The following is a 23,657-nucleotide window of genomic DNA, read 5'->3' on the forward strand; positions in this document are numbered from 1 at the left end:
AATCCCGTTAGACATAAATAATCAACAAATGTCTATAAGTCGATCAGTCTAAATAAACATTATAACATCTAAAATCAAAACAACCCAAGCAAACCCCAAAAGATAAAAGATATACGCGAAAATCATCTAACCTCGATCATGATTGGCTAAGAGAACAAGTGAACCAAAAACAGCCAATCAAAATCGCTGTTAGATGAAGCTAAGGATCTGGACGATGGGCTAAAGATCTTGTAAACGTTTTGTCTGAAAACCCTTTTATAAAAAAACATTTTCTCCTGTAAAAATGAAAAAGTTTGGTAAAAATTGAACTCCTACACTTCCACATATGATATACTTTCATGGCTGTTAAAAGGATTTTACCAGGAAACTTCGTGGAAGCTTTATAATTTCGTCTTGGCGCTGACATGCATTTATCTCTGGGTGGCTCAAACTCAAAACTACTGACTTCCGATTTATCTTTCGTCATTCCTACCTCAAATATTAACAACAAGAACATCTACAATATCTTCTGGATAGCTCTAGGACCTGCAAAATGATCTTTAAGCAAGTAGTTGTGTCAGTCTTGAATAAATTCCTTGGAAAATACGTCAAAGATTTGGACACTTCGAACTTGGAGTTGGAAATTTTGAGTGGTGAGACAAGAAAATGTTATCTTAATCTCTTGTAATTTGTAATAATATATCTTTATTTTGTGGTTTATATATTTTTTTCTTACAAATGAGAAACTCTTTAGGTATCTATGGATTCAGTTTGTTGGCATTTTTGTTCTATTTACATGAAATAAGTAGCTATAAACAGCAGGTTATATAAATTTAAAAGAGTATTACTTTTGAGAGGTCAAGTAAACGAAGTCTTTATTTGTTTAGCTTCCTTATCCATAATATTACAGAAAAATAATTCCATAGGTTTCAGAAAACGAATTTTTCGGAAATACTTTTTTTTTCGCAGGATATTTGGAGTTTTTTCATTCCAACATTGTCAAGTATTTCAATATTATAAATTTAGTTAATGGCTGGCTTTAAAACACGAATAATATCATCACACCTAAAAGTCATGTGATTATTACTAAGCTCTGTATCGTTCCCTAGGAGTTTTTCTTTTAATTTCAAATAAAATTATGTAATTAGTTTTTTTGAGACCAAATGGAATAAATACACGCTGTTCTTTTTTCCCATTTTGTTTGTAATTTTATTCCCATTTATTCTACTTTTTATTTTCCTCCAATGGGATGAAATGGATTAAAGCTGTGCGCAAAGTTTTTGACATCTTGAAATACTGAAAAACATCGCATGCATGTAGGCAATGAGAAAATAATTTCAAAATAATAGTGCATAAGCGACGGTGAAAATAACATTTAAGATCAGCTTACAGTCAAACCACCTCAAGCGTGAACACGTAGAGATCATTAATGACTTTATTTTTGGATTCTTGATTTCGTTATTCGATTTGAACATTCATTAATGAAAACGAATCTTCAATATTCAAAAAATAATCATAATTTGAAAATTCGATTAACTTCGCTTGTAGGCTCTTGTTTATAGCGCAAACAGAAGGTAAGTCATGTATATTCCATATTCCTTGCACAAAAAGTTGTTTTTGCATTTCAGTTGCATATATTCTTGGGTTTTGTATATGCCAGGTTTTGAAGATTCGTTTTCAATAATGAATGTTCGAATCGAATAATGAAATCAAGAATCCAAAAATAAAGTCATTAATGACCTCTACGTGTTCACGCTTGAGGTAGTTTGACTGTAAGCAAGGTAAAATTCTAGAACAGGAACATTAGTAATTTTGAAGATTTTGATTTCAAACTGTTCATTTTTTTTTCTGTGTGTGCAGGGCAAGCTTTTCTGAAATCTTTGGAGCTGAAAGAGGATGCTTTGGTAATTTGCATTTTTCTTGTTTTTGATGATCAATTATATGTTTAAATATATTTAAAAAAATTAATATTGCCAAAAAACATGAATTGTAAATTTGTTGAATTTGTATTTTTAGCGTGAATTTGATCTTCCTGTGGAAGTAAACTATGGATATGTTGGTAAGTGTAGAATACTATTGCAAGCACTGGACTTGACATAGGTGTTGGGTAGTTGAGGGGGCTGGCAAGGAAGACGAGTAAGAGGTATGGGCGGAAGCTGGAAGTGGTGGGTAGCTGGGGTTTTTGCAATAGTTTGTTGGAGAGAGGGGGGATTGATAGAAACATGAGGAGGGATAATGCGTATGTGATGGAATGGGTTGTGGGTAGTTGAAAAGGTTGTAGGTAGAGGTTATAAATAGGTTAGAGAATGATGGAGGGGGGATGGGTATGTGAGGAAGGATGGTGGGTAGGTGATTGAGGGGAGTGTTGAGTAGGTACATGAGTTGAGGTGTTAGACAGGTGAGAGGGTGATAAAGGAGTGGTAGGTATGTGAGGAAGGATGGTGGGTAGGTGATTGAGGGAAGTGGTGAGTAAGTGCATGAGTTGAGGTGTTAGATAAGTGAGAGGGTGATTAGGTGAGGAAGGATGGTGGGTAGGTGATCAAGAGGAGTGGTTGGTTCACAGGGTGAGGTGTTGGATAGATGAGTGGGATGGTGGGTAGTTGAGAGGGTAATGAAGGGGCGATGGGTAGATGGAGTTTTTGCAAGGGTTGGTGAGGGGGTGATGAGCAGGGTGGTGGGTAATTGAGGGAGTTGTTGAGTAGTTGAAGAGGAGTAGATGGGTGAAGGAATTGTTGGTCTTAGCCGTTACTGTTGTGCCTAGAAGAAGAGGAGGGGTTTAAGTTCCTAGGGAGGTTAATGGACGGGGTGGGGTGGGGTGGGGTGGGGGTTGGCACTTGATTTTTTTTAACCATTGTCATTGCATTTTATAAAGATTACATACTAGCTAGCCATTCTTTTTTATGGTCTAGAAATGGAAAACATACATGTACAAACTAAAAGTGCTGTCTATCAGACCTTAGGGAATTTCTTTTATCATTTTCAGGAGAGATTTTTCTGTCAATTCCCTGGACAAATCTATATTCATCTCCTTGTTACATTTCCGTTAAGAATGTCTACCTTATTGCTGGCCCTGTCAAAGGTAAGATGTATAGCATTCAGGGAGCTATGATTTAAGTAGGGAGGTTTTTGGGAGGCACAGTTGCCGCCTCTCACTAATGTGAGCTGATTCAATTCAAGCCCATTGGCTTAGTGTCATACGTCAGTAGAGTTGATTGTTGGTTCTCATCTGTACTTCAAGGGTTTTTCCTCAAGCTTCTCTATTTTTTTCTCCCACTACCAAAATTAATTTCAAAATTATAATTTGACCTATGGGCGGCCTATCAATTGGGTTGCAAAACCTGTCAAGCATTAAGTGACCCACCCAGAAATGATAAATGCATTAGTCAAGATATACATGTATTTAGATGCATAGAGTAAGGATGGCTTGGGGATAATTTTTTCCTTGTTTTATCTCTGCTAGACAAACCTTATGATGCAGAAAAGACAAGAGCTGCTGAAGTGAGCATCAAAAGGAAACGACTGAGACAGATTGAAGAAAGTGCAAAAGCAAAAGACAATACGCCAGGTAGAAAAATACAGAATTTTTCCTCTTCCTCTTGGATAATTGGCACTAAACCATAGGCCACATCTATGTATTTGCTTCCAAACCCGCAATATAGGATGGCATTACAGCGCAATGCTCAAAAGTATAACCAAATAATAATATTTTATTATGTTTACTTCTATGCATAGGTTCTGTACATTAAACCAATACATTTCGATGCAAAGCTGGCTTCGGGCTGTTACATTTTTAAAATGTTTTTTATATGCCTCTATATATAACTGTTTCAATTTTTCTTATTTCTTCCTTATCATTAAGCTGAGACAACAGCTACAGATGGCAGTGATTCATCATTTGTTGAAAAACTCATAGCACAAGTTGTGAAAAACCTCAAAGTAAGCTGTACTTTCCTGGATATATTGAAGAAATAGAAAAGATGTGTGCAGTTATAAAGTACGCGGGGATTGGCAGAACACAAGAGATTCAAGTGTTAGGAGAAGGGCAACGTGTAGCAGAGTGCTTCTCGACACTTATCAAGTGATCTGCCACTCCCCAAGTGCTTTATAACTGCACACAGCACAGCAAGCAAGTTTTTTATTTCTTTTATAAAATGCAAAGGGCGTATGCATGCTGTGTACTCTCATAATTAAAAGCACGCGCTCCCAACCAATCAGAATGCCAGATTAATAATTACAGTTATTTTATAATTTGCAGCATAATAATGTTTTTATATATATTATTAGGCGCTTGGCTCAGGGTAAGAGTTGGATGGTTATTTAGGGATTTTATTTACAGGGCTATTTACTGAATGTCACATTACAAAATTAAATATAAAATGCTAAAAACAAAGGGATTTTTGTTGCTTGAAAAATTTATTCAAGATATGAAACATTGTTTCATCAAGCAAATTTTTCGAGCTCCAAAAATTGTTGAATGGTCCATCACCCTACCCTACCTATGTTAGGCAGGGTTCCTGCTACTCCTTAAACTCCTTGAAAACTCCTTGAATTTAATTCATGTTTCCAAGGGCACTTAAAAAGCTCTTGAATTTTACGATTTTAGCGAAACTCCTTAAAAACTCCTTGAATTTTTGCTTTGATCATTACTTGCATGGTTTTGAAATAGATTTCGTCAAAAAGATCGGAAAATCTGAAAGTTGGCCATGCAACCACCGTGTAAAACCTTGGCATATTTAGCTGAACATACTCCTTGAAAATTCATTTTTGGGTCCTTGTACATACTCCTTGAATAGTCCTTGAATTTTAAGTGGTTACCTCAACACGAACCCTGTTAGGTCACTGTCACTGACAATGATGTTTTTCATTTCTTTCATAACAGGTGACAGTCCAAAATATTCACTTTCGATATGAAGACAAGGTAATAGTATTTTGTGCACCACAGTGGAGTTACATTATCTCAAACCCAGGATACCTCAGAAAACTTCTTGAACTTGTTATATTAACAGTGTTTTTGAACAATTTTCATTACAAAAACCTACCAATTTTACCCTCACCTGAACACCTCAAACCCTCATTTATTTTTTGAAACAATTTTCTTGGTCTCTAGGAGGTTTGGGATAACAGGACTTTATAATTACTGTACCTATTTATACAGCTTCTCATTAATCACATATGGGTAACCGTCCAATTATTTTCTTAATTGGACAGGTCTTGTTGATATGGGATTAATTAGGCAGCTATATAATCAATAGGTAGTGGGATTTCATGCTCCCCAATCAAGAAATAATTAGACTCGAAAAATTCAGACTCTGACAGCCTCATCCAATTTTGGAAGTCCTCGGAATTTTCCTCGTCCAATTATTTCTTAATTGGACAGCATGGAGTCCTATTACAATACATATACTAATACCAGTATCTTTGTCTGTATTTTTTTGAGGACTATTGTGTGCAATGTTGGTACCATTAATAACTGGGATTTTTACATAACTGCCACATTTTCCCATCAGGTGACATCGGCAAACAGTCCTTTTGCCTTTGGTTTTACGCTGAATAATCTTTCTGCAGAGGTGAGTTATACTTTTCTTACAACTTCAATATACACCCCTTTTAACTTGGAGGTAATGTTTTCCCATTTTAGACTGGTCACATACATTCTCTTGAGTATAATATTCTTATAATATTGAGTTGTATCCATATTCGTTTGCCTCATGTGCAACTGTTAAACAAAGAAATGGTACTCTAGGGAATGACAAGTGTTCTGAAATGGAAAGACATTCTGCCAAGTCAAGACAATATATTTTAATTTTTACTAACATTGATAGCGGGAAAGTATTTTTTTATTGAGATGTATGGCATAAATATTATTTTAATTAATATCATAATAATGATTGCGTTTAATAGACTACGGATCAAGATTGGCAGACCTGTATTGTTGATGCGGCAGAAACAACTATTTTTATTAATATTATAACAATGATTGTGTTTAATAGACTACTGATCAAGATTGGCAGACCTGTATTGTTGATGCAGCTGAAACAACTATTTATAAGGTTTGTTTGGCAATTAAAGCCTAGAAATTAATTTGAATTTTCTTAAAATTTGTCACAACGCATTAATGAATCTATGGACTTTATTTAACAGCTTGCGAGTCTGGACAATCTAGCAGTCTACTGGAACACAAATCTTCCTCAAAGTAGTTTGTTTTCTGGAAAGGCTGATTGGAAGGTAAGTATCTATAAGGAGTTGAAGCAGCTTACAGCATTAAGCTTAATCACCCATATAGTTATGTCAGCCAGACTATCAGCTCTACTTCAACAACATGGCTACTACCTTAAACCCGGGGAGGGGGGGTACTCCCCTATATTTGCTACACAGGTATGTGGCGCCCTATAGGGTATGGTTTTTCGGCTTTTAGGTCTGGGATAGGGTCAGGGTTTTGAGGTCCTGGTGGCACACCCCTACCCAAGTTGGGGTGGTAGTAACCCCCCCACCAGGACCTTAAACCACAATTAAGGCATTATGGGGAGTCCAGGGGGCAAATATGAATATTTACATATTGACTAAAAAATGCTTCTCTTTAGTTTATAAAGTACTCTTGATTGTTGTATCAGTTGTATTAATAACAGCTACTGTCTTTCTTTGTACTACAGATGAAAATGAAGGATGGGATTTCAAGAAAAGGAAACATTCAGGGAGAATATGAATTCAGTAAGTAGTGCACTTTAAGGGAAGCACGGGTGGTGTACGCTGCTAATGCGCCGCCTCTCACCAATGCGACCCGAGTTTCGAGCCCCGCTGTGCGCTCGGTTTCGTATGTAGTAGAGTTGTTTGTTGGTTCTCTCCTGTGCTTTGAGGGTTTTTCTCCGGGTTCTCCGGATTTCCTCCCTCCGCAAAAATCAACTTCTAAAATCCCAATTCGATCTTGGGCTTTCACCCAGCATGGATCTGTGGTTCCATTTGTGATTGTCCCACTCTGTGATTACAGACAAAACTGGTAGACTTGTCTCTCACCTCTGGGATTATTAGGTGTTCCCCTTGATTAGGGGTTTTCTCTGTGTTCATTTCTATGTGTTCTCTTCATTCCATTTCAATCTGTGATACGGATGATCATTGATCTTTTCTTCTTTTTTTCAGTTTTGCATCCTCTTTCTGCCGAGTGTCATGTTATTTTGGATCAGTCATCAGTTATTGAACTTGACACTCCTAAGGTATGTAATGATCTCTTTTTGTTGTTGTTTTTGCTGCTGGTGCTGTTATTTGTTATTGTGTTGTTGTAGCTGTTGTTGTTTTTTTGCTGCTGGTGCTTTTTTGTTAATATTGTTGGTGCTGCTAGCATTGTTGTTGTTGCTGCAGTTGTTGAAGTGGCTGTTGCTGTTGTTTTTGCTGCTTCTGCTGTCGTTGCAGTGACTGCTGCTGTTGGTGCTCCTGCTCCTAGCATTGTTGCTAGCATTTTCCCCCCTTTCTCCTCCTTGTTCACCCTCTTCCTTCTCTAGGACCTTGTTCTAAGGTTTAATTTAAAATTCATTTTTTAAAATTTATTTTGTAGTTGTTAGTGGAGGTGATACAACAGGAATTAGCATTAGCCTTGTCACAGAAACAGGTTAGTTATAACAGTTATTGCTGGTGATTTTAAAGTACTTCTTAAAGTGAAAATTATTTGATAACAAATACAAAAACCATTTTTCCATCAAGACTCAGTAACCAACTTCTTTGCTGATCTACATTAGGTTAACTTACATATTAAATTAAGTTTAGAGAAGGATCGCAGTAAATAGAAATTGTTTAGAAATTATTTCTTATGTTTAAGTTTGAGTGGCCCTAATATGAAACCTTGAGGAACTCCATTTGTAATGGTCCCAATTTGTTTGAGTGGCATTGTTCTTACTTTCAGTGTCTTTAGTAAGGCCAAGCTACGTTTGCAAAATCATTAAGGGCCCTAATATGGATCCTTGCGGAACTCCAAATTAAAGAAACAATCGAATTTTACATGGGTACTAAACAGGTTCTTGTGATTGTTTTGGATTTAGTTTTATAATCTAATGGATCTACTGGATTCTTTCGAACTGATGATCATCAACCAGAAGTACAAGAAGTATCAGCCTAATCAGCCTATCCATGGGAACAGCAAAAAGTGGTAAGCAAGTTAATATACACTTGTTACTTTTAAGGATTTAAGGGGAAAAAAGGGAAAATATTTTTTGGACAAGTTTTTGTATCCAATTATTTCTACGTGAAAGCTTAAAGCTTAAAATGAGTGTTGAGATATCCAGTTTTGCTCGTATTCAATGAAGTCATATGAATACTTCAAATGCTTGACTAAAAAATTTTCAAATTCAAAAATGTCATTTATTCGCTGAAAACTTCGATTATTCGCATTTAGTTGTATAGCCATAATTCCTTTCCACATTGAAATGACCTTTACAAATTATGATAAATATTTATTTTTATTTTTCGTAGGTGGAGATATGCTTATAAATCTATCTGCGAGGAGAAGATTCGGTGTTGGTCCTGGGACAGAATAAAAGAACACAGGTAACCCAATATTCTCTTTCATGCATGGGTACTCAATTCATAATATCTGTCAGTCTTGAGCAATGCAACTAGAATAGAAACGGGCTAGGTGTGCTTACCGTTACCTGGGGGAAAACCTGAAAACTTTTGAAGGGAAAAACATCTGAATGTATAGAATGTCGTTTCGATGGAAAAACTTGGGAAAATTCCGGTCTTATGTTTGTTGGTTTTACCCCGCAGACGCGCGTACCTTTTATAGAATGTCGACATTTCCCGCTTTTTTTCATTTGGTTGGACGCGCGTAAGTTGCAACAAAATAGTGTCACCCAAAGTATTTCGATCACATCGTCGCAAACTCAAAGTTTTCAAGGGGCATGATTTCGCGCGTGCTATTAAGAACGGATATAAACAGTATACGCTGCACCATAGATGACTTGACGATTGAACGTGGTGCATATTACCATCAAACCCTCATATCTTATTGATAACCTGAAACAGCCTCTAACTCGGCTGATAAAATCAAGGCACGGCTAAATCAATGATTCTATTGGAATTTTGCTTCTTAGGTTTTGCGAAGGGAGGAAAATGGGAGTACCCGGAAAAAAACCCTCGAATCGAGGGAGAAAGCTAATTAATTCTTGTCCCATGTGTTGCTGAGTCTTAGAATCGAACCCGAGTCTCCCAAGATGATAGACGAGTACACTCTACCCTTGATTTCCTACGAAGTCTAAATATACTGTGCCATCTTGTTACAGAACTAAATACAAAGTATACAAAGAACTGTATAAAAAGAAGCTAAAGGGATTCCATGAAGGCGAAATGGAAAGATCGCTCAATCATTTGCAGGTCAGTGTCTAGACTTTCGCAAAGTCATTCGTCTTTGTATGAGTTCACGAGCGCTGAATAAAGCACAGGCAGCCCAACCATTGAGGCATCAGATGCGCTAGACGAAGTACTTTTCCAACTTGTTTCCCGCCAATGTTTGCAACCCAAAAATCGAGTCGTCGAATTATGCTAAAAATACACGCCATTATTTGCGCGTAACGCAAATGAAAACCCTGCAAGAGTTACAAGTCGACCTCTCTCGCATATATTCAGTTACCTAGCTCTGTGCGTCTCCAAGAGATCGTTGTGGTCAGTGTCAAACTTTTCAAATTTGACGTTTAACTGTGAGTTGTCTTCTATAGCCGATAAAAGTATAATAATCGAAGAATGTGGGATACTAACAATAACACCCCTTAACAATGTGATTCAGATTCTTGAAGATGATCTCGACATTCCCTCCATACTTATTGCCCGACAACAAGCAGAAATAGAGGTATGAGATTGACGTGTGTTCGCTCGAGAACAATGTTTTACTTTTAAATATTAGCCATTCCGAGATTGAGTTTCATCATAATAAATGAAACTGAAGTACTACCTTATACCCAAGGTTCCACCAAGCAAGAGAAAGCCTAAAGAAGATATCCAATCATCTGCAAAAACAGGCTGGTGGTCTTGGATGGGTTTAGGTGCAGCTGCCTCTACCGCTAACATTCCTGGCACTGACAATGGTACGTATACTATTCGAGTATGGTCGTTCGTCATAGTATGGTCGCCATACGCTGGAAGCCATATTGAGAGAGATTGGAATTAGACTAACAAGCAGACTGACAAGCAGACCGACCGATCGACCGACCGACCAACCAACCAAAGGATGGGCTAACTAAGGGACAGACGGAAATAATAATGATAATAATAATAATAGTAATAGTAATAGTAATAGTAATAGTAATAGTAATAGTAATAGTAATAGTAATAGTAATAGTAATAGTAATAGTAATAGTAATAGTAATAGTAATAGTAATAGTAATAGTAATAGTAATAGTAATAGTAATAGTAATAGTAATAGTAATAGTAATAGTAATAGTAATAGTAATAGTAATAGTAATAATAATAATAATAATAATAATAATAATTTTTTACTTATATAGCCCTATTTAACAATAATAGATCAATAGCGCTTTACAGAAAGATGGACATTACAAATTCATCCAATCAGAAAGAATTGAAATCAAACAACTCTTATCGCTGCAAGGTTTCGATAGAAATTGGAAATCTTTTTTGTTATATTTTCATTGTTTCAAAGTCCGACAGCACGTTTTCCCCTCTTCTCTTTTTAGAGGAACACCTTCTTGCTCTAACTGTGGCTGGTCTGCCTGCTGATGAAAAAGAAAAACTTTACCGAGCCATTAATTACAGTGAGAACACAACGCCGATAAAATATCCAGTAGAGGTAAGCTATGCAAGTACCCAGGGATGGGGTATAGCTCTGGCGTTATTTCCCCATTCACATCACGTGCCATTCCCTTGGGTATCATTTCTTTGTTTAACAGTTGCACCTGTGAGGCACACGGATATGGATACAACTCAAACGAAGAATCTTATTCTCAAGGGAGTGACACGTGCCCTTTGCTCTCCCCCTCCAAACAAGTGCCCTGCTTTTCCTGTGTCGTAATCATAAAACAAGTGTAGACGCATATATTTTTTTGTTGTCTTTAAACAGTATGTCAAGAGAAGACTTACTTTTAACCTCGATTCATGCAAGGTAGTGCTCCTAGACAACGAGAAAAGGTACATTATTACCTCGGCACTTGCCTGTCATTCAGAAACAATTTTGCGTATACCCATCTTTGCCGTAGCTGGAGTGGTTTGGAGCCATCATGACCTCTGATGCGTATTTTATTTAATCGCGGACTGACTTGAATTTGACTATTGCATTTTTAAAAGTATTGGATTAATAAATATAATTTCGTATAAAATTAATGCGCGTCCCATTAAGAAATTGTTGTACTTGTTTTTCGTGATTTTGTTCAAGTTTATCTATTTTGATTGATTTTTTATGCAGTAAAATAGCTGAGATATCAACCAAAGGCTTTGCTGCAGCATTGGAGCAGAGACCCGGAGGAGATGCTATAATGTGAGTATCTTTAGTTTGGTATTTTTTTTTAATGACTTGAGAAAAGCGCAATGTAATTATGCTGTTCATTTGTTGATTTTTAATTATATTCACCCATCCATCCGTCCGTCCGTCCACCCATCCATCCGTCCGTCCGTCCACCCGTCCACCCGTCCACCCGTCCACCCATCAATCCTTCCATCGATCCGTCCGTCCGTCCGTTCACCCATCAATCCATCCATCGATCCATCATTGCATCGATCTTATCTTGCCTCTTCATTTATTATGAATGTTTATCCTAATCAGGTTCAGCTGTGAGGTTAATAGTTTCCAAGTCCATGGTACGCAAGCTGGAAGCGACAGGCCCTGCTTGGTGTCATCCAAAACCTCTTTCAGTGGTGAGTTCTTAATTTAGAAATATTTATATCTTATTCAATCCATTTATTTGATTTACTTCTATTCCACTCGACTCGATGCCATTTTGTTTTATTCTATTCTTATTCCATCCCAATCCTAATGTAGCATTTCTATTTTATTCTATCTTATTCCATGTTTTGTTTTATTCCATTCCATTTTATCTCATTCATTTTTTATATTCTTTATATCTTATAGCACTTTTTTTTTCATTTAATCCATCCCCAATTTTTACCGTTCCAGGAATGGGCAATGCCTTGCTATGGTTCTCTTTCGAACTCAACCCTCTTGATGTCCAGGCTGATTATTCTGTCAAACTAAAGATCGAACCGGTTGAAGTAAACTACGACAATGTTAGTATCCATCCCCACATTCTATGGCCTTGGTATTTCCCCCAACACCCCTTCTGCAACGATTTTTGTATAATTTTAGACTTGAATATAAAGTTTCGTGCACTGTGATTGGTCGGGCGACCAGTGATCATGAGACGATATTCACTGCTCGATAGGTGATTTTGAGGTTTTCAAACGTTTGCCGGTGCGGAAGTAATACTAAAAGATTTTTTTAATCCTGAATTTCGTCTTCTCTAATATTCAAGTTTAAAATTATACTAACACAGTTATTATATAGACAACCCACTAGATATGAGCAATCGCCGTCAGATTGGCTGTACTCTAATTCTGAGGAATCAGCTCTTATAACCAAACGATAAATTTTCTCGCGCTGTCATTGGTTGAAATGGGTGACGTTGGCTATGATCTCATGTAGGACTCGAGTTCGTTGAATATTTGTTAATTATGATTATATTTACTGTCATTTCTCTCTTTTATTTTTCAGATGACCATTGATAATATTATAGACTTTTTTGACGTTCCAAACAAGTCAAAGCTGTACGAGTAAGTTGTAAACAAAGATTAGTTTTCAGTTTTGGAATTACTATGTCAGGATATCAAAAATGCCCATTTGTGACTAAGGCCCCGTCCACACGTATCCGGAAATTTTTGTATCCGAAATTGATACGGGTTGCGTCCACACGTGTCCGCAAAATTTTGTGTCCGTATCCGCAAATTTTACGAAAACGGACACGTGTGGACGGTGAAAACGATTCGAATACGCTGCCTGTGGACGCGAACATTTTCGTATCCGCAAAAAATAATTTGCGGATCCAAAAATTTCCGGATACGTGTGGACGTGGCCTAAATCTTCTCTTCATGGCTCATGCTGTAGGAGCTATACTGTAGATTTGGCGGGAACTTTCCCGCTAAAACCGTATGGCGTCTGTGATTTTGGCTTCCGTCCATTAAAAGCAACAACAGCAATGACAACAACAAATTAAGACGGTTGAAATTTTGATTGACAGAAGATAAAAGCCCAGAGCACTCAAATTATAGCTAGTTGTCTGAGTCACGTTATCTAGGGTTCTAGACGCTTTCTCGCTCCAGTGCTTCCCGGTCGTAGGCAGTCGTAGGCAGTCGTAGGATTCATTCTCTCGCGATGACGAAACCTACGACCGAGAAGTACTGGAGCGAGAAAGCGTCTGGAACTCCGGGTAGTTTTGCGTAATTATAAAAATAATATTGAGTTTTGCTTTCATTCTATTTAGACTAGAAGCCGCTGCAGCAAATAAACTGCAGGAACTGCAGAGCTGGACAAGAGCAGGACTAGAATATGCTATCTCACAGCATAAGGTTGGTACTGGATTAAACTTAACACATTTTCGATGGTTTTGCATGGTATTTACTCTTAGGCCCCGTCCACACGTATCCGGAAATTTCGTATCCGCAAATTATTTTTTGCGGATACGAAAATGTTCGCGTCCACACGCAGCGTGTTCGAATCGTTTTCACCGTCCACAAGTGTCCGTTTTCGAAAATTTGAGGATTCGGACACAAAAATGCGGATTTCCGGATACGTGTGGACGGGGCCTTATTTACCACGATATGACGTCAACAGGCAACATGTCATGTGATCACGAGGCGTAGCTGTTTTTCTTTCAAAGTTTTCGCAGTTGAAAAACACGCAAAAAGTTTGAGTGAATCGTAATAAGCCTTTTCATAGTTTAAGAATCGATTCCACTGCGCATGCGATTTTATCCCGAATTTCTCACCTTCTTTTGTTTAATTAAGAACAAAAGAAGGCCTAGACAAAAGAAGGTGAGAAATTCGGGATAAAATCGCAAGCGCAATGGAATCGATTCTTAAACTATGAAAAGGCTTATTCGTTGACGTAATTTGTTGGAATGCATCTCAATAGCCCACTTCCGAGATATGCTTCGCTTGTCACGCACAAAGGTTTCAGTATGAGGCTACGTGCTAAATTAAATTAATTCTTACCGCCTGTCACGAATGACTGAGCATGTAGCCTCATACTGAAACCTTTGTACGTGACAAGCGAAGCATATCTCGGAAGTGGGGTATTCGGTTTATTTTTGAAAATTCTAGCTTATCTTATATTTTTACTTGCTTTATAGTTTATAATTCTATAATTTTTTATTATAATATCATCTTTTTAAAGTTTGGACTCCTGTTGATAACAGTGAATTGTACATTTGCTGAAAGGATTCGCCCTGTCTAAGAGCACTCGTTCATTTACTTTTGTTAATATTATTTTTATAAAGTTAGGGCTCCTGTGGATGACAGTGTATTGTACATTTACTGAAAGGATTTACCCTGTCTAAGATCACTTGTTTGTTTACTTTTGTTTGTATCATTTAGATAACCTACGTCGACATGGATATAAGATCACCTTATATTGTCATCCCTGAGTATGGAAATCTTGAAAGGTACACGGTTGTTTTTCTTATGGCTTAAATAGCTAGGTTGGTCCATTTTGTTGCTAGTAGAATTCTGGGCTTATAATTATTCGTTTGCACGTTACGTCATCGCGGCCATGTTGGTACCATTAAACAAAAAATTTCTCATTAGCATCCATTGTTAACAGTACCACAATGGCCGCCATGTTTTTGTCTTTTAACCCTCCCAGGAATGCTTGCAACCATCAATAACGCCCGACCATTAGACATTGTTCGGAGGGAATAGAGGTTTTGCACCCTCAATTGCCCATCCCATAATACTGCTTGGGCTTCCTGTGGTTAGATAGCAGAACAATAAAATCCCTTTGCTCTCGGGATTTTTATTCTTTCTCATGTAAAGTGATTGTATTGTTCCTGTCATCTAACATGGCTGCCCTCACGTGGTGGTGCAAAACCTCTATTGGAACTTTTCCAGTCAAATCTTTGCCTTGCTGGTCATTTTGACCAGTAACGAAACAAGGTATGACTGAGCTAATATTAATCTGGCCTGTCATCATGACCAGCGACTGATCGGCCATCATTTTAAACCCTGATTGAATTTGGTAAAGAGGACTTATTGGCGTTTTATAAACATAAAAGAGTGATGTCTGGCTTTCAGCAAAAAAATCCCACGCCGCGGCGATGTCTTTTGGTCTCTGACTAAAGCAAACATTTACCTAGTAGACTATGGCTAGTATCTTATCTTTATCCTCGTTACTTCCAGGAAAGGTAGTGTGCTCATCATTGATCTAGGACATCTTAGAGTTATCAGCGACCTGGTATCGAGGAAAAAAACTTTTGCGGTAAGATTTCATTTGAAAACTCGTAGTTACTCCCATTTTCATACGTCTGGATTTTTCCTTCGATCGAATTTTCAACAGCTGAGCTCGTATTTTTGTGATTAACCGACGCCTGCCTTGCTTGACGGTCTGCGGTTGTGCGAAAGTTAGGAGTGGTCTTTCCTCTTAATGCTTCATAGACTCCTCAATGCTGTGGTCCCTGGTGTGTTGTTCTCTCCTGCACCATGAGGGATTTGTCATGCTTCTCCGGTTATCCTGCCTGTCGTTGTAAATACTGAATAAAGCATAGAGAGGTTATTGGTATTGAGTGATATCACCGCTTCTTAAGTCTAGCCTGCATAAATAAAGTGATCTTACTTCGCCCGTGAAAGAATAGTCAAAGTAATACAAAGTAATAGACCAAAATTCCATTGTTTTCTTTTGTTTTAGTTGGACTGTTTGTTACTAATTATTCAAATTTGTCTCACGGGGGCCAAATAAAATCACACTAATAAAGATTACGATAACATGGGTGTAATTTTTTGTTTTGCAGCAAGCGACTGATGATGAGATAGCCAAGATGTTCTATGACCAATTCAATGTCATGATCACTGATGTACAAGTCCTCTTGGCTGACAAAGGTGTGTATATGTTTCGCTATTTATCGATTATGTTACAGCTTCGATATTTTGCCCAAGATTCAAAAGTGAATGGCATCCTAATAGACTACCTCGACGATAATGACGATAAAAGATATATAAAATGATGATGATAATGTTGGTGGTGACAATCATGATGACTGATGATGATGATGAGGAAGACGCTGCTGCTGATGAATATGATGACGATGATGTTAATGATGATGTTGGTGGTGACGATGAGGACTGATGGTGATTAAAATAATAATAATAATATTATTAATATTATTATTAATATCATTATCATTACTGATATTATTACTTCTGTGATTCAGATTCCGATTGGAGGGTTCTTCACAAGCAGGATGCTACAGCAGACCACATCCTACCTTCCATTGGTCTAGAATTGCAGGCATTTAAAAGTATCAGTGCTGAGTATCCTGAACTGCCCGAGTAAGCGATTCACTCTTGCGCATGCATGTTATTCCGACAGCGAAATGCCGCTGGACTATATGACTAAGGATGCATGATGGTCCATTTAATGGAAATAAACCTCATAATACAAAGAACTCGCAACTGAAGTATAACCGTCAAAAATTTTTCTTCTTTCTTGCCCTTGCAGGTTTAAAGTCAAGGGAGTGATTCCAAAGATATGGCTGAAACTTTCTGACAAGAAATACAAGCAATTAATGCAGGTAATAACATCATAAGACTATGAAAAAATATGAAATTTTGAACTCTAGAATATGATATCCAAATATTTATTGGCTGACGAGAAAACTCCGCATCGAAATTCACGATAAATACCTAGGCTTCGATAGCTAATCAGCGCGGGTTTCCTTCTTTTTCTTCTTCTTCTTCTTCTTCTCCTCCTCCTCCTCCTCCTTCTCCTTCTTGGTTTGTTATGTAAAACCGCTATCTTTTGATATTTATTTTTGTACTGTTATATTCTTTTCCATTGAAGTTCATCAAGAATTTTCCATTTGGTAAAGCAAGTGAGACAGAGACAACACCGAGGATTATTGGATCAAAAAATTTGGTTGACAAGGTACTTTTAGTATGGTATAGAGCGTTTTCACTCACATGAAAAGGCAGCCATAAACAATAGAAACTTTCTGCACAGTATTTCCTAAAAAATAAAGTTCAATTCCCGGAAGATAGAAAATGTATTATTTTGGTACCCCATAATGGCCGCTGTGACGTAGTGTGAACGCTCTATATACATCATATTGTAAAGTTTTTCTTTTCCAAAACGATAAATTATACAAGAAATACCGAAGGGGATTCTGGGTATGGCGCATTATTTAAACCAATCACAGCGCATAAGATTACTGTTCGTCCAATCTGAATACTTGGAGACGATTTTGTCGCGGCCACGACATCCTATTAGCCAATCACAGCGCTTAAGATCACCGCTCGTCGAATCAAATTCTCGGAGACGGTACTGTTATGGGCACGGCTCGGTAGGTACGTACCGTGCGTTTTTTCACAGCGATACGAAATCTACTTCAAATGCTCATGCCTAGATAAGAATTTAAAGTAATCATATATGTTTATAGGAGTGGACACACAATCTTTCTACTTTATCTCTGGAAGAGGCACAAGGCATTCAGAATATTTGTCGAGAGGCTTTCCACACAACTGAAGGTAATATAAAGGTTTTTCTAAAGCATTGAGGCTTTCATTGTTTTGTTTTTGTTTTTTTGTTTTTTTTAGTGCCGACTACTACTTTTGGATAAACACCATTAATGGCACGCCTAACGTGGCATCATATAAATTTTATTCCAATAATTTTTTATCATTTTGAATTTTTTAGAGGATGACGAAGGCGAAGTCTGGTTCGACTCTGTCGAATACCTAGCAAAGTTCGTGAAAATTCTTTCCTATTTTCCCTTGCCCTTTTCCTTCTCTCTCTCCTTTTCTTAACCATTCCAAGGTTAAGGAAAAAACTGCCGGTCGAGTTCGTATTGCAGTGCCTTGTAGGGCTGTATTAGGGACATGTTTCCAAGATGGCGTCGATTTTGCCTCTTAACGCATTCCCATAATGCACTGAAATATCAGACTCGACCCAGTTTTTTTCTCGACCTCAGAATGGCTAATATATATAATGACTGTATTTTTCAAGCTATGTGTAAACCACCGATTTAGGTCAATAAGTCAAATTTCTGATTTTTGTAATATTATTAGGCCTGTGACAGAAAGCAAAGCATCTAAAACTGCGGAAAGAACTCAGCTCCTAGGAGAGTTTTCCATACAACAGGTATCTCGTTATACATTTTAGGCAACTATTATTTTTCATTATTTCAACTCTTTTTTTCCTAACATACTCCCTCTCTCCTTATTCTTCCTTCTTTCTTCCTTCCTTCCTTCCTTCCTTCCTTCCTTCCTTCCTTCCTTCCTTCCTTCCTTCCTTCCTTCCTTCCTTACTTCCTTCCTTCCTTCCTTCTTTCCTTCCTTCTTTCCTTCCTTCCTTCCTTCCTTTCTTTCTTTCTTTCCCTTTTTTCTTCTTTTTTTTCTCCTTTCTTTCTTCTTCTTTCTTTCTTTCTTTCTGTCTTCCTTTCTTCCAATATAATCTTATTTATATTTTACATTTCCTCCTATAGCTTCTGGTGACAATCGACAAAGCCGACGCCATGTTGGACAAACCCTACATCAGCCTTGAAATAAAGAGTCTTATTACCACCCTTACTGTTAACACCTGGAATATATCTGCTACCACTACACTGGGCTTTATTGAGCTACTAGATAACCATTTCCATGGTAAGTTTTTATTCATTACGCTCTTTTCAAGGGCTTAGGTTAGGGGGCGAGGGTGAATTGCCCCCTTCTCCCCCCCCCCTCCCCCCACTCCTTCGTGGCAGCAAAAATGGTGGCTTTTCCCAAACAAAAATGGCGGATTTTTTAATTTGCCCCCACCCCATCCCCCTTTTTTCCAAAAATCTTAGCTAAACCCCTCCTTTTAGAAAACAATGGTATATTAAAAGCGAACACCTTCAGGGCCTCGTTTTCATGCTTTTTTTTGGGGGGGGGGGTACCTCTTAATTGCTTGTAACTCTACAGATTTTTTGCCTCATTAATAAATAACTTCGACGATACGGCGGCCATCTTGCCAGGGGGCAAAACAAAACAAAACAAAAAAAACATAAACAAAAAAAAAAAAAAAAACAAACAAAACAAAAAAAAAAACGACGGGAAAATATATAGAGTTTCGTGTGATTGTGTGATTGTCTTTCTTTTATGGGTAAAACTGATCGATATGCCGTCTTAATTCATCTTATGGTGAGCTGTCAATATCAATCGACGTCATTGCTGTATAACAAAGCTTTATTTGCCCCCTTGGACGCCCCATTATGTCTTGCAATCCAAGATGGCCGCCGTATCGTCGGATGTGTCCCTTTAAATTGTGCACTTTTAGTTATTCACTTTCATGTGGTCAGTCGCTTACTGATTATATGTATAATTGTTTTCAAGGCCCTGGTGGATCTTCTTTGTGCGTCCTCAGCTCCAAATCAAACAATGAATGGATAACAATCAACTATGTTAAGGTACTCCCCACTCTCCCCTTCCCAAAGAAGGCTGCCTCCTCCGGCCCCCACCCCAAGAATAACAATAACCTGTCGCTGAATCTGTATTTGTCTAATAGGCAGATCCTAAAGGCCCAGAATTTTCAGAGAAGTTTAACAACACTGAACAACGCATCAAGATAGTGTTCAGCTCGATAGAACTGATGGCACAGCAAGAGGCCTTGGCGAGCTTTGAAATTTTTGTGTTGGACTTACTACAGAGGTACGAGGAACACCATGGGATGTGCGGGTCACAAGAGGCACAAAAACATATAGAATCCAGAAGGGAGGGAGGAAGGGGGGCATAGAGGGAGGGAGCAAGATATGATGGATGGAGGGAGGGAAGGGGCAAGGGAGGGAGGGAAGGGGCAAGGGAGGGAGGGAAAAAGGGTGCAACGAACGAAAGGATAAAAGAAGGAAGGAAGGTACGTACGTACGATGATACGAAGGAAGGAACAGATGAAGGATGGAAGTAAGGATGGAATGTTTGAGGGAAGGACGGAAAGAAGGAGGGAAGGACGGAAAGGAGGGAAGTAAGGAAGGAAGGAGGGAAGGACGGAAAGAAGGAGGGAAGGAAGGAAGGAATGAGGGAAGGACGGAAAGAAGGACGGAAGGACGGAAAGAAGGACGAAAGGACGGAAAGAAGGACGGAAGGACGGAAAGAAGGAGGGAAGGACGGAAAGAAGGAGGGACGGAAGGGAAGGGAAGTAGGAACCAAGGGAATAAGAAAAAAAACACATTTTTGGTAACGTTTTTTATTTCTAGTGAGGAAAGTGAGCCCATTCTGCCAGTTGTACGAAAAAATCCAATCCCATTACAAACCATAACAGAAGACGAAGTTCTGACCGCTCGTCCAATCTCACCAGGTAACGATGTGTTTATGAGATGGGCGAAAACAGTCATTTTGAATGATTATTCTAGTTCATAGTGGCCGCCATTATGACAAAGGTATATACTTTGTTTTAGTAAGCCGTAGTGTGATCGATATGTGCATCGAAGCGGAAATGGAGGAAGTCTGTGTGACGTTAATAGCGAAGGAAAAAACCGTTGGACAAATCAAAGTGTCAGGTAATACTTCATTTTCGTCTTACCCACACCCTACTTGTTGGCCAAAATTTCCAGTGAAATGTGTTGCACTTCCCTCAGTTCAATAACCATTATTAATTATATCCATTTAGAATTTATTGGTCATTTCTGCAATCTGATTGGCTCTCAGCATTGCGATGTAATCACGAAGCGCAGTTGAGTTTTTTATTCACACTGTTTCGAAGAGCCAATGAAATTACAGAAAACATAGCCTTTGACCAATCAGATCACAGAAGAAAAAAAGCCAAAGAAAACAATGAGAAGAGCATTTAAGTGGATTTTCTAGTTGTTCGTAAAACAAACGTTTTTTGACTGTTTTTTTTAATTCAAGGTCTGAATGTTAAAGTTGATGTACGAGGACCAGAGACGAAAATAAACACAATGTGAGTAGAGTAGAAACGATAGAAAGAGAAACAAGAGAAAGCTTTCAGTTCCTACCGCGCTGTACAGCATCCAACGTGATTAAATTACAAAAGAGGGATGCGCATATTTTGTAATGATCAAATGTTAAACATTAATCACTCAGTTGCGCGAAAATACAAATTTTCTTTTGTCGTTTCGCGCGCGCTGCGCTTAATGGCAGCATTTTTTTGAAGGCAAAAATCACATCACTCCGTCCAAAAAAACAAAAATCGTAGTGATTTTTCATTCTGTTTCAAGGTAAGATTGTTTTAAAGGTTTTTATTTTTTCCACAAAAAATAAACTTACAAAATTAATATATGATTAAAATTAAGATAATGTATAAAGTGGAAAGATATAGAAAGAGCAACCCGATGGTTCTGATGTATTTTATTTGTATTTTGTATTTTATTTCTTTTAAAAAGGTTAAAGGATCTCAGTATTCTTAATGCAACTGAAGGAACAATATATCCAAAGGTAATGTAGGCTTTGCAGCATCACGTGATGGCAGCCATGACATTAGGCACAACAATGGGGTATCTTTCCTCTGGGAAACTGAATTTTTCCTCGTGTAGATAAGATTAGACCGTATTTAATTGTTTCTGCGTCGTGTCATGGCTGCCATCACGTGATGGAGAAAAGCCTCTAGAGTCCCCTTCACGGTTTATCTGCCATCTTGTTACTGATTATCATACTTTATTCAAGATGGTAGAGGAACCGTGAAGAATGTGATGTAAATGAATGGCGGAATGAATGCACGAATGATTATAAAATATGAATTATAAATGGTGAATAAATCAAAGGTTGGATGCAGAAAATTTACAAAATCCGTTTGGTTTTCAAGAAGTTGTTCCCTTCATCCTTCAACAAATGCATTAATCGTGTTTTTGTTTCTTAGATTCTTTGCCTTCAGGACAACACTGTCTTCGACTGCGAGGTAGGTTATTTCTTTTATGTCAAAGCTGCTATTTCTAGAGTGCAAACAATATAACCGTGAAACTTTAGTAATACTGAATAGCACAATTTCATGCAAATTTCATTTTTTTCTATTGTTTAATTAGCTTTATTTTTTAATTTTTAATTAATTAATTTTTCTAATTAATCTTAATTCTTAATTGTTTGCACTCTATCGAGCTTAAGATATTATGACACTGGGAGTTGCATGCGTTGGGAGTTGAGCGAGTCGGGTGTGACTAACTATTGTTTCTTCGTTACTTCGTAGATAACGCTTTTTGACAACAAGAGGAGCTCTAACGACCCTCTAGCACTGGATGTAATAGTGGATCTCAAACTTGGCCGATTTACCTTCGTCTTTCTGAGTGGATTTACTGCTCATATACAAGTATGTCTAACACTCGCATTCCTTACACAGATGAAGGAGCAATTCCGAGGTCGAGAAAAACCTGGGTCGAGTTGGCATTGCAGTGCATTTTGGGACTGTTTTAGATGACATATTTCCAAGATGGCATATATTTCCTCCCTAAGAGAGCCCCAAAATGCACTACAATGCCAACGCCAGTAATGTAGGAGAGGTTGCTTTCGATAAAAATTTGGTAAAACTGACTACAATTTTTTGTCTCGATTCAGAAAAACACACTTGTATGATTGTTTCTTTCTCACTAAACATTTATTTTACTATTTTTCTTTCTCTTCTAGAACTTTTTACAAGCTCTGGTCAGCCCAGAAACGGTGTCGTACGCTCAGAATATAACGCAGAAGGCACTCAAAACCAAGGTAATAAAATGAGGTGCTAAAACGTTGTATTTATAAGGACCGCGGAGAATCGTCCAAAGTAGGAGTGTGCAAGGTGGTGGGATTAGAATTGAAAAAGGGTTAAACTTGCATATTCACAAAAAATGACCCCCAACTTTTCCCTTTCCACGATTCCTGCTTCACCATTTTGTTTACTCAGAGCGCTTTTCATGTGGCTTTACGAAGCATTCACTTTTTAGGAGGGGAGGGGTCGGCGGAATCCAGAGAATGGCCATTAAATTTCTACTCAGCCAAAATGAGGGGGTTATCAAAAATCTTATACTGCATAAAGGGGAAGGTAAAGAATTATACAAATTTCAAGGGGAGGATCTCTATTTTATGGCGACAGGAGAGAAGAGGCTAAAGATTTCACATAACCCCCCCCCCCCCCTCCACAAAAAATGAATGCTCTCTTAAAAAGCTTCTACTTTTCCCAATTTGTATAGGCGCAGGGCATCCAAGAGAGTGGTTCCAAGATAGGACTCAACATCAGCGTGCATGCTCCTCAGCTAATAATCCCTGGACACTCGTTCTCTAAGGACATGATGATTGCAGATCTTGGTAGACTTGAGATTACTAATGCTATAAGTAAGGGCCAAGATGGTGTTCTCATGGATAATATGGCTGTTACGTTGAAGTCTTTTGAAGTTCGATGGTAAGAAAGGATACTTGAAATACCATGCATCTGTGCAAACACAAGCGAAAGCATATGCTTCAAAAAATATGTACTTAGTTTGCACATGACGTCATAGCCGCCATCTTGGATGGATTTGACGAAAGACATCATCCAACATGGCAGCCTTGCC

At 38.0% G+C, this 23,657-nt stretch overlaps 1 protein-coding gene across 2 annotated transcripts in view; it reads left to right on the forward strand.

Annotated features, from left to right (window-relative positions):
• Window positions 1-213: 213 nt before the first annotated feature.
• LOC116293259 (intermembrane lipid transfer protein VPS13C) overlaps window positions 214-23,657 on the forward strand; it is a 68,699-nt gene continuing 45,255 nt past the window's right edge. For both annotated transcript variants that reach the window (XM_089037524.1, XM_089037525.1), the window contains exons 1-45: window positions 214-632; window positions 1,840-1,883; window positions 1,996-2,038; window positions 2,963-3,058; window positions 3,440-3,544; window positions 3,839-3,915; window positions 4,859-4,897; window positions 5,487-5,546; window positions 5,970-6,029; window positions 6,121-6,204; window positions 6,630-6,687; window positions 7,114-7,187; window positions 7,526-7,579; window positions 8,007-8,113; window positions 8,437-8,511; window positions 9,246-9,336; window positions 9,746-9,808; window positions 9,923-10,043; window positions 10,653-10,765; window positions 11,036-11,103; window positions 11,378-11,449; window positions 11,735-11,826; window positions 12,086-12,195; window positions 12,680-12,738; window positions 13,446-13,530; window positions 14,557-14,624; window positions 15,358-15,436; window positions 15,966-16,053; window positions 16,386-16,503; window positions 16,673-16,745; window positions 17,015-17,098; window positions 17,610-17,697; window positions 17,867-17,915; window positions 18,238-18,310; window positions 18,654-18,810; window positions 19,522-19,595; window positions 19,694-19,836; window positions 20,379-20,479; window positions 20,580-20,681; window positions 21,031-21,082; window positions 21,525-21,576; window positions 21,998-22,036; window positions 22,322-22,441; window positions 22,756-22,833; window positions 23,298-23,506. In XM_089037524.1, the coding sequence (XP_088893650.1) occupies window positions 533-632; window positions 1,840-1,883; window positions 1,996-2,038; window positions 2,963-3,058; window positions 3,440-3,544; window positions 3,839-3,915; window positions 4,859-4,897; window positions 5,487-5,546; window positions 5,970-6,029; window positions 6,121-6,204; window positions 6,630-6,687; window positions 7,114-7,187; window positions 7,526-7,579; window positions 8,007-8,113; window positions 8,437-8,511; window positions 9,246-9,336; window positions 9,746-9,808; window positions 9,923-10,043; window positions 10,653-10,765; window positions 11,036-11,103; window positions 11,378-11,449; window positions 11,735-11,826; window positions 12,086-12,195; window positions 12,680-12,738; window positions 13,446-13,530; window positions 14,557-14,624; window positions 15,358-15,436; window positions 15,966-16,053; window positions 16,386-16,503; window positions 16,673-16,745; window positions 17,015-17,098; window positions 17,610-17,697; window positions 17,867-17,915; window positions 18,238-18,310; window positions 18,654-18,810; window positions 19,522-19,595; window positions 19,694-19,836; window positions 20,379-20,479; window positions 20,580-20,681; window positions 21,031-21,082; window positions 21,525-21,576; window positions 21,998-22,036; window positions 22,322-22,441; window positions 22,756-22,833; window positions 23,298-23,506 (3,797 nt within the window). In that variant the 5' untranslated portion in view covers window positions 214-532. The remainder of the gene's footprint in view (window positions 633-1,839; window positions 1,884-1,995; window positions 2,039-2,962; window positions 3,059-3,439; window positions 3,545-3,838; window positions 3,916-4,858; window positions 4,898-5,486; window positions 5,547-5,969; window positions 6,030-6,120; window positions 6,205-6,629; window positions 6,688-7,113; window positions 7,188-7,525; window positions 7,580-8,006; window positions 8,114-8,436; window positions 8,512-9,245; window positions 9,337-9,745; window positions 9,809-9,922; window positions 10,044-10,652; window positions 10,766-11,035; window positions 11,104-11,377; window positions 11,450-11,734; window positions 11,827-12,085; window positions 12,196-12,679; window positions 12,739-13,445; window positions 13,531-14,556; window positions 14,625-15,357; window positions 15,437-15,965; window positions 16,054-16,385; window positions 16,504-16,672; window positions 16,746-17,014; window positions 17,099-17,609; window positions 17,698-17,866; window positions 17,916-18,237; window positions 18,311-18,653; window positions 18,811-19,521; window positions 19,596-19,693; window positions 19,837-20,378; window positions 20,480-20,579; window positions 20,682-21,030; window positions 21,083-21,524; window positions 21,577-21,997; window positions 22,037-22,321; window positions 22,442-22,755; window positions 22,834-23,297; window positions 23,507-23,657) is intronic.

This window comes from Actinia tenebrosa, unplaced genomic scaffold (genome assembly GCF_029948245.1).
Source record: "Actinia tenebrosa isolate PJP-AT-01 unplaced genomic scaffold, QUT_ActTen_1.0 PGA_scaffold5__44_contigs__length_20552954, whole genome shotgun sequence".
NCBI lineage: Eukaryota > Metazoa > Cnidaria > Anthozoa > Actiniaria > Actiniidae > Actinia > Actinia tenebrosa.